Source organism: Ostrea edulis, chromosome 7 (genome assembly GCF_947568905.1).
Source record: "Ostrea edulis chromosome 7, xbOstEdul1.1, whole genome shotgun sequence".
NCBI lineage: Eukaryota > Metazoa > Mollusca > Bivalvia > Ostreida > Ostreidae > Ostrea > Ostrea edulis.
This window is the reverse complement of record NC_079170.1, coordinates 20,098,471-20,109,472: the sequence shown is the minus strand read 5'-3', so window position 1 is coordinate 20,109,472 and position 11,002 is coordinate 20,098,471. Positions and strand designations below refer to the sequence as shown.

The 11,002-nt window shown below is 34.6% G+C and overlaps 1 protein-coding gene across 1 annotated transcript; it reads right to left on the bottom strand.

The window, feature by feature from the left end:
- Positions 1-548: 548 nt before the first annotated feature.
- Positions 549-2,595, bottom strand: LOC130046484 (complement C1q-like protein 4). The gene is made up of 2 exons (XM_056143621.1): positions 2,389-2,595; positions 549-1,024 (listed from the first exon to the last, which is right to left on the bottom strand). Exons 1-2 carry the CDS (start codon positions 2,576-2,578, stop codon positions 618-620), a joined length of 597 nt encoding a protein of 198 aa, XP_055999596.1. The 5' UTR covers positions 2,579-2,595; the 3' UTR covers positions 549-617.
- Positions 2,596-11,002: the final 8,407 nt, after the last annotated feature.

The window sequence follows — 11,002 nt, the reverse complement described above, 5'->3', positions numbered from 1 at the left end:
TCCACCTGAGATCTATTGTTAAATGATTGATTGACAGGCAGCTTATAATTTGAGGGTGTTAACTTAAAATTGGGTATTTAAGCATCTTATCGTACCTGAGGTGTGTCCAGGGGTTCGTGTTTGCCCATCTCTCTATTTTGTACAGCTTATACATTGTAGGAGTTTTCATTATTTTCACCTTGTATTTGTCTGTCAGAACAAGTTAGTATGCAATCAAACTTTTCCTTCTTGCTCAACAGAACTCAACCTTCACAAAAATAGCATGTCCGCAAGATGATTACTGAAATCAATGAAAATCATCATAACTCTACATATCATTTTCACCACGTTATTGCGTTTTGAACTTTTCTATATTTTCCCTTGGATACATGATTATTCATTAGAATATTACGTACAATGTCTATGTGCGACTCGGCATTTTCTTATCATTTAACGTGTTCATATCAGTTATAAACGACAGTAACCAAGATACGGACTTGTTTAAACAAGTTTCATTAGTAGCAAACGCAACAATATTCATGTAAATGAATAATCTCATTAACTCAGTATACAATCTCATCCTTTATTACACAAATCTCATGGCGTGTAATTTACAATTTCTTATCTGTATCAATTCTTCAGTACAGTAAAGTTCCAGAGAAACCAGAGTAGTGGCCCGTGTGGATGACGCCGCTTTTCGCACCATTAACTACTTTAACGTGGTCACCTTTTCTTGCCTTTAAAATAACAGTTCTACTCAACTGCTGCCAAGATACCCCTTCATTAACAATTGTTATATGAACAGATCCTACCACTTTCTTGTTCAGTACAATATGTATCCATGTTGGTGTAGGAGAGAGACAATCGACAACAAACATGTAGGTACCCGCTACAGGACACGTGAACACTCCTGTTCTGACGTCATATCCATTTCCATCATTCGTCAGGATTCCGTCATATATCGCCGTCTGCCCATTCCCAAGTCTCAGGTGTTTTGATGTAGGATAAACGGAAAAACTCACTCGTTTGCGGTTTGGGACATTTCCTGAAAGACAAGCATAGTTCGCATTTATTGCTTGAAAGAAATCTGAAAGGTTTATGGTATTTATAACATTCAACATAATGGCTCTCGGCTTTTTACACCCGTCCTTAGACAGATCTTATTCTGGTATGGGCCTTCAAGTCCGTCCGTTTGTTTGTTTATCCGTCTGTTAGCTCTTCAATTATATCCTGAGCACGATGAGGCGTAAAACCATCAAACATGGTCAGCTGATGAATCGGAGGGGGTGATGTTATCTAAATATAGGTCAATGTGGCTTCATTTGTCAATTTTATGGCATTAAACACAATCAGAAATTGGAATATTATAGTGATATAAGCATTGAGCAACTCTATCTATTGATTTTAGCTATCAGTATAGAAATCGAAATATTTTGAATTTGCAACACACATACCTACTGATATTTGCAAACTAATGCTAGAGCATGACCACAACTTTAAAACACAATATAAGTTCCTGTAGTAGTACGAAAAATAGTGAATCAAGAGAAAAATCTAAGATAATTCACGACACAGAGCTGATATAGCGCTACAGATATGACAATCTATGTTTCACTATATTTCTTTCCTCCACAATCAACATTCGAGAAATGTATTAAATCCGTCAAATCAAAATGCATTTGAATTTCATAACCTATTATATGATTACTTCTTGGATTAATTTGAATATTACATATGAATGTACATGGAACAAAATCAGCTCTGGTGTTTGGGGGGTTAAAAGGTCAAACTAAGGCTATATAAAAGGACATTGACATTGATACAAGAGAATTGCTTTGGGACTTCAATGTAACTTACATTTAACTGATTTTCTTATATCCCTAGATCCGCTGCACATAGACTTTTAATCGTATGGAAATAGCGTGACCTCTGTTGAAAGTGGACATGATATGACGTAAATGTAGTGGAAAATATATAAGAAATATAGCTACATGTATTATTGTATTTCATTGCGAAAACGTAAGACAATTATTGTGAAATTAACGGTCAAGCAATCTGATACTGGAACACGAATATTGTTTCTGGTCTTTAGTAGATGTCCTTTCAGACCTAGAGTCACAATACCTAGGACATATTCATTGCGGAATACGGATAATCTTGTTTAATTTTCTAGCCCAAATGTCAAATGACCAGATAGGAAAACTGTCTCCAGACCATATTGATAAGTGGTTTATTTTCCCCTGGGTTCTTAACACACAAACTTGTCTTTCGGATAAGATTGATTCCTATCGATATTTATTGTTTTCTACCTGTCCAGGTTTGGATATTCCCCATAAAGGTGTAAGTCCCTTTTTAATATGTTTAATCTTTTCCAGAAGGAATGAATAATCATATTAAAGAATACCTTACCCGTTGTCGATAACTGGATGAGTTGTTTCAGTGCTTTAGAATCCAGTTTGACTGTGGTATCAGCGTTGTTGTAGATCAAAGACTTTAAGGCCTTCAGTCTGTTATCAACCTGTTTGTCTCCTTCAACAATATCAACGAAACAAAGAAACAAAAAAGATGATAGGAATAGTGAAACAAGCACGATTTTCATCCTGACGTTAGTGTGACACCAGTTGTGCAAAATTATCTATTTAGTCAAATTTATAGTTTATTTTGAGCAATATGTTACAACAACAGTCATTTACATGTAGATACTTACAACAGAGTGAAGTCACGCAAATGAACGCAGTGCAGAGTATCATATTTCTCCATTACTCATCCTCTGAACATATAAATGTTCCTTCTCTAGTGAAAGGCCTTTATCGTGAGAGGCGTATCTGATGCTTCCCAAAGATTTCTCAATTATCCATACACAACGAGTTATATCCACTGCCATACTATTGGAACATTTCTAGTATACCGGTCCCCAAAATACGGCACTGGAATAAGTGACGTCGGGGCGGTTTAGTATGAAATAAACACGATCGGTAAAAAGTGTTAAAATAGCAAAATTAAAACTAAAGACCTAAATTCAAAAACGGCCTACATAAATTTCTTTAAAAATAAATTAGCGTTTCCTTCGGATTTATGTACCTTTTCCCAATCAACATGAACTTTTACTTGTATATATCTCTCGTGTACCTCGACAACAGACATTCCACTTTTTGCTAACCAATAGAAATACCTTCGTTAGGCTTTCTAAACTTTAAAAATGGAAGAATAAAATGTTTACTGTTGGGGAACACATCAACCTGGATTTAACCTTATGTGTTAGTTATTTTGGAAGTTGTTTAAGCCGGGATCGCATTTTATATTAATTCTAATATTTTTATTTATATTTTTGCATTAAAAATTGTGCAAAGTGCATTAAAACAAATTTTCATATGACTTTACTCAAATTGTATAAAATCAAAGTATTTTAATACAGTAACATTAAATATATACATTGTTTATTGCTGAATAAAATATTAACAAATAAATATTAGTTTAGGTTAAGAATTAGAGAAACAAATGCTATAACTTTCAATTAAGGGGAAGTTACTCAAAGTAGACCACCTATTCTGAGACCTATTGTTAAAGCAATACAAGCTGTAACTGACGGCAGATAAATTTGAAAAATAAAAGAACAATATTTAGTATATTTGTGATTGAATACATAAAACTTAATAGAATCAAAGTGAATCTGAAGCAATAAACCCGTCAAATCAGCAGAAAATGTCGATTTATGAATGATTATCATCATGTCAGTAATCCCTGCTCGTTTAATATCTCCGATGTGCATTGACCTCGAAGGTCACCAGTTCGGAAAAAAAGCGAAATAGAGGCACTGAGCACATATCAGATTTGTAAACAATTTAACATGCCAGTTTTATAGAAAATTCACTATCAAAATTTTATTTGGATAACACATTTGAGTTGTCATTACTTTCTTACATTTCTTGTCATTCATGAAACGATGTAATATTTTAAAAAAAAACGAAACGTGTAGTTACTCACGTCAGTTTCCGTCTTTGCATATAACCTCGACCTCAGCAACCCGATTATGTTCAGCGATACTCGTCCCCATGTCGTTGTATACGACGAAATGACGGTTTATACGAACCGTTCATTGTAGGTATGCTCTCAAACTATATTCCCTTGTTCATTTTGCTGAATTTTTCTTCAGATCTTGAGAATTATATTAGTTATATCGATAGGTATTATTGAGTACATAATAGGATAGTCGCAAAAATACCGTCAGTTAGAGCTTGTATTGCTTTAAAGTGTACTCTTGCTATACATATATATCCAAGAATTTCATTGTAAATGACTAACTCGTAAACATAACGTTTAGATAAAACACAATGCAACGAATTAAAATATTGTAATCTAATTAAAAATAAAGGTTAAATCCGCTCGCATTGGCCTACTAGCTAGCATACATGTATGCGAGCTGATCCAACATCTAAACTTGCTTAGATTGCAAACATTTTACCAACTCATTCAAAATACTCTTCAAATCTATAAATTTGTAATTTTATATTCACACAGGTGTTTGATTTTTTGTTTTACACATGTATGCAATTAGTAAAAATACAATCCACATATTTAAAATATACACAAATCCTTTTAGTGACATTTTACTAAAATTGAGCACATAGTAAAACACACAGTTGTTTTTTATCTAGATGCAACAAATTTAAAAACATCCACTCATTAAAAGAATTGAAAACTTAAAGTAGGACATAATGCAATTTTTTTTCAAATCAGGTAAGATAACATGATTACAAATAAAGTGATATACAATCTACAAGTACACATACATTTCAGTGAACTCGAAATAAAAGACACAACAGATTCGTCCACTTCTCCTTCTGTTGATTTTTCAGATGAAATACTCGGACATCTTTCCCCGATTGTCACGGAGGTTTATTTGTTGGATAACATGTCATCAGAAATAGATTATTTACGTCTGTCACAGGGATATATGTTGTTTTCCCGAGAATCACATGGTCATTTTGCAATGGTGAGTCCATAAAATGCAGAACTCTCGAGCTGTTTGGGACATTCCCCTCATAATTTTGCATTGAACGATGTCAGACGTTTTTGTTTAACTATTCTCAATACGTTGTACACACAGTAACATCAATCTGCAAGGAAAGCAAAGTGATGTTTAACAGTTAATCAAAAGCCGTAATTTGACAAAAGATACTGTCGCAAAATACTCTAGATTTCTTTGTATTCATGTCGGCATTCTAGAGTTTGATTCCTTTTAAATGCTTTTGTATACACTGTACGTAATGAAGAGCTAGTAACTCCCCTATTGTATGAAAGGCGAAGATAACGAACAGTGATCAATCTCATAACTCCCACAAGGAATATAAAATAAAGAATTAGTCAAACTCTGTTCCCTGGGATTGGGTGCCTAGGAAGACTAAGTATCCCCTATCGATCACTCACACCTGCCGTAGGGTATTTGTCTTGATCAGGTAAACGGAGAAATCCGTAATCAAAATCAGTATGCCAAGAACGGCCTAACAATTGGTATGAAATACGTCAGACAGCATGTGACCCAATGATAGGTTATTTTTGCAAACTAGATCATCATAACGACCATAGAATTTCCAAAATGCTGATATTAATCGAGACTGTTGAAACCCCTGTACCATCAACTTGTTTGTCAGTAGCTTACTGCGATTTAAAACTGACTATACGCAGAACAAGCTCATACATATCGAATCAGTTGAGATATGTAAACACCAAATGCAGGTGATAATGAAACATTGCAACATAAACATGGGAAGTTGACGATGGAGAAGCAGAAATTATCCCGTTTGTCATACAATTGAGTTGTCAGTTTGCCGTTAATATCTACTTTCAATAAATATCTAAGTATGAAGTAGGGGTGGACGACTCCGTGGTGTCTTTTATTTCGAATTTATATGATTTTTTTTTATATCACTCCTTCGCAACTCTTCCTCCTTCGCCCCTAGATTTAAATCCCTTCTCTTCCTTGCACGAGAAATATATACTAATTCGCATATTCAATAAAGAAGGCCGCATTATTAAGTATTCAATCTTGACTAAACTAATACTGATATAAGATTATCATTTCTAGACAATTTTGCAGTGCTGTGCATGTTGAAAGGATGAAATAAAACAGCTATTGGAGTCGGACCCCTTTTCCGTGGTCAATAAAAGCAATTCTATTGTATAAAAATTAAAACTTTATACATAAACACCACAGACGATGGTTTCTGAATAGTTTTGATAGTTCTCTTTCATTTTGGCATGAGGGTTGTCGAAATATCAACTGATTTTTTTAACACTATAACAAACAGTTTTAGTCATGGCACCCCTTCATGACAAATGATAAACAAAGTGGGTGGGTCTCAACACAAAAGTTTAGGAATATAAATAGACATCGTGCTTTCCTCGTTTACAAATCAAGTGACATTATTATTGCGGTCATGAAAATTGTGTTAGAATCGTGATATTTTTATAATTTGAGGTATGCATGGTTTTCACTGAATACATATACATGTGTGCTACATATATGATCCATATCTTTCTAAGATGCATGTAATTCATTCGTTATGATGCTGCTAATACATGTACCTAAACATGTTTAAAACTTTAAATTATCAATAACTATTTCGGTCATAGTTACCGAACAACATGGAATTAAACATCAGTGCAAGTACAGAAATTATACGTTAAACTGTTAACCGTCAACATACGTTTCGTTCAAATCATGTTGTGATGTAGTAATCAAATATATACTAGCGGAAAAAAGAAACTGTGCATTATTTAATATATGAAAAAATTAAAAAAAAAAAGTAAAAATGAACATTATTTGTAATACTGTTAACAAATGTATTCGTTACAACATTTCATAATCCATTAATGTTAACTTTGAATAATGTCAATTTCAGCACACTCGAAAGACACTGCTATTCGAAATTGAATTAACAAAGTTAATAACGCGTGTGAGCACCATTTGTATTCTTGCATGCTTGACAACGGCGCCTCATTAATGCCACTAAAGTGATCAGAAATGCTTGAGGGATGTTGTTCCAGAAGTTGGTTAAAGCCTGGCCTAAATCCGCCAATGTCACTGACTGATTTGGTTAACGGCGTAGACCTCGTTACATTTCATCCCAGACGTGCTCGATCGGCGATAAATCGGGGGAAACAGCTGGTAAAGGCAAGACATCGATATTCTGTTGAACAAAAAAGTCCCTAACTACACATGCAACATGTCTTGCTGCAGAGTGATGTGATTTTGCTGTGTCTGAATGAAGGGTATCACATGGCGCTGAATAATGTCGTCTCGATAGCTTGCGCTAGTGAGATTTCCATTGACAATTTGTAGAGGGGTCCTCCACGTGATGTTATTCCACCCCACACAATAACGCTACCTCCACCGAATTATCGACGTTACACAACACAAACGTCCTGGTACCGCTCCCCAACGCGATGAAACACTCTACAACAGCCGTCACTGCTATCCAAATGAAATCTGGATTCATCAGTAAACAGAATATTGGCCCAGTTCTGTATTCTGAATCGCAGATATCGCCTGCACCATGCTAGTCTAGCAATACGATGACGTTGAAGCAGTATTGGGCGCACCGCTGGACGTCTTGGTCTGATGTTGTGCTCGCGCAGACGATTACGCACAGTTCTTGGACTGATTGGTCGAAGTCCAGGAATGCTACAAGCAGTCAAACTTGCTGTCTGGAAACAATTTCTCAGGTCCACAAGTCTAATGTGGTTGTCCTGTCGACGCAACGTCACACGAGGACGACCAAAACGTTTTCGATCCCGAGTGCAATCAGATTGTTGGAAACGTCTCCATAATGATTAGATGGTGTTCCGATGAACTCCAAAGTGTCTTGGTACGATATTTTTTGCCATTCCAGCTTGAAGCATCCCAACAGCACGATTACGTTGGTTCTCGCTGAGTTGTAGCATGACAGAAGGGTAAATTTTGTGAAAACTAAAGTGCTTTCCTTAACGAATAGTGTCCAAACTAACCTTTTACCCGTCTTACTGCAAACAGTATTGGCCAGTTAAACTCGTGCGTACAAACACTTCAATAAACAGCATGTGTTCACTAACCATAAAACAATCCGTGCATCTGACTCAGTTACTGTCCGAAATTGTTCAAAAACATCACTTTTAACGATTGTTTAGATTATATAAATATAAGCAATAAATATAGAAAAAATATACAATTTTATAATGCAGTTTCTTTTTTCCGCTAGTATCTATCAGTCACAAGTTCTCACAAAAACTAAGGACATCCCCATTTCCTTTTCTCAAGCTCTTAATCGAATTTATCTTGAAGCAAAATATTATAAATATCTGGGCTAGTATAATTATTGATGAAATACCTTGATTATCTATTTTCATATTTAAAAAGCACGTGCTGTGAAAATGCATGTACATTATTCTCGAAAGACTCTCTTTTTAGTTCATTATACTACAGGTAAAATAATGGCACCAAAAATGTGCATGTAATGTGTAAGATTGTGATGAAGAAAGTAAAACCATACTAGTGCATTCCATTTGCACATAATGTAATCAATGGAAATATTTAATAATTTGTTTAGAAAATTCGATTCAGAAAGGTCAACTTATTTCTGATAATGATATCTACACGTGTATGAGAAGTGAATATAACGAACAGTGATCAATCTCATAATTCCTAATATGTATACGGTGTGACCGTTGGACCGAGCGAAGCATGAAATGGCCATTGGCGTATCCCAAGTGATAATCGTAGTTCCGTTAAGTACGGTAGATTATGATTCATTTAAAAAACATTTTTTATGAAATTTTCCTTGCGCTAAATACCCTGTAAAATCTCAATATTAAAGGGGGATATATGAGGATAACAGTTCTATAAGGTCCGCCTATTTATTTAACGCTGGAAATGAAACGCAAGGCGACGTAAACCGTGCATTGTGAGGTCACATTTAGCCTCGAATTTTTATTATCTCTTTCAAAGCTAACAATTATAAACAATAATACACCCCGTTTGCAATTAAAAAGGCCTTTAAAACTAAATAAAATTAACTAATAAATTCAAAATGGTAAAAAGGTAACCGTAAGTATATCGTATATTCTTATTTAAAGAAACTCATGAACTCGTTCATCTATTTAGTCGTATTACTGTTTTTTTTTATTTGATGATTGGCTAAAAACTGTTACAATAATAATCACACCAATCATATTTAACAAACTGGGCGTTTGAATTACAAATTACACGTCAGTCTTGTATTCTTTGCATTCAAAATTAAAACACGAATAACTCTAGAAGCAACTAATTGACAACGCAATATGGCGGCGCACATATGGATCACAAAATTTTCAGTGAACGTATGTAGAGATTATCTCTATTCATTTCCTTATTTTCTCATGTTTTTCTTTTACATACATGTTACCTTTAGAGCTTTGCTTCGCTCGGTATAAAGGTAGAGACAACGAAAAGTGATCAATCGCATCACTTCTATAAACAACACAAAGTAGAGAGTTGTGCAAACGTGGACCAATGGATATACCAGAGGTGGGATCAGGTGCCTAGGAGGAGTAAACATCCCCTGTCGACCGAACACGCCCACCATGGGCCCTACATGTATATCCTGATTTCATGAACACTTTTCCCTAAATATCCCCATCACCAACGGGCCAGCTGTCGATATCCAATGTAGGGCATTCCTCTACAAAAAGAAAAATGTGATATAGCTACATGCATATGTTGTTAAAATACAATTATTTATTTTTGTATGGCATAATATTTTTTTTCATATTGTTGAGGACTTTCAGGCTATGAGTTCTTGAGGTTCAGTCATCTTTTAATTTAACTGAAGTGATTACTTATAAATAGTTATTCAAGAAAGGTATGTTGCTATGATGTGTTGTACTACGAGGTTTTAATGTAGCGAAGCAGCTTGCAGGAATTTTTAAGAGTGTGTGTATTAACTTGTACGAAGAGAAATATTCCCCTCCCAATGAATATATATTATCTACAGCATTTTGTTAAGGTATCATAGTAACCCAAAGCTCAAAAGAAATCAAAACTTGAAATGGTTAACCTTGTGTATCAAACTTTGTCATGTAATACAATTTTGGCATGTGAAAATAACTACAGTATATTGATATTGTAACTCACCCCAATCTTGAATGAATTTCTTTCCAGAATTTCTTTTAGACCAATTTATAGAATTTACTCCTCTGCACCCATCCCCAATAATCAATGGTGTACTTATAACCTTGTAATGACAACCTACTGTTAATGAAGTATAAATGAACTTGTTTCATCAGCCACCAATTCATATGACAATGTAAATGAAAAACAATCATTTCATTATACATTACTTTGAAAATACTTTATATGTAGCTTATGACCTCATTTCTTGGTGCACATATATAATAATTTTTTGTTCCCCATACGTCACGAGAACATATACTTTCAGTCCCCCACCCCTCTAGATCCGCGCATATGTCTCCAATTTTAACTAAGAAATAAGCATGCAACATATTTCCATTTGCTACTGGCAACTCATGATGTTGTCTGTAAACATAACACAGATGAATTAAGGCACACTGGATGAAGTCCATTGTGTTGCGTTATATAAGGCTTTCCCTGGTTTTTCTTGCACTGTTCTAACAGATAGAACTGTTTTCAGCAATGGCCACAATTGCACCTGGTTTAATCAAAACATGCAAGATCTATAATATTTGATATTTCATTTACTGACAAACTAATTCCCTCATTTCATAAATATCAGTTATTCATATGTTAGGAGCTCAATATTCACTTCTTCATAGGTGCACTGTCAGTAGTGCGAACTCCGGAGCCATTTTAGATATATCTCATTTGTCATGGGTTTTTTTATTATTATTTTTATTTTATTTATATGCAAAAAACTATCAAAAATATTTACATCTTTATTTGATAGCAAAAACGCATTAATCGATTATGATTCTTCAATAATTTATTGTTTCCAACTGCTTCTTCGTCAGTTGTAAATAGGGCTGTTTTGAG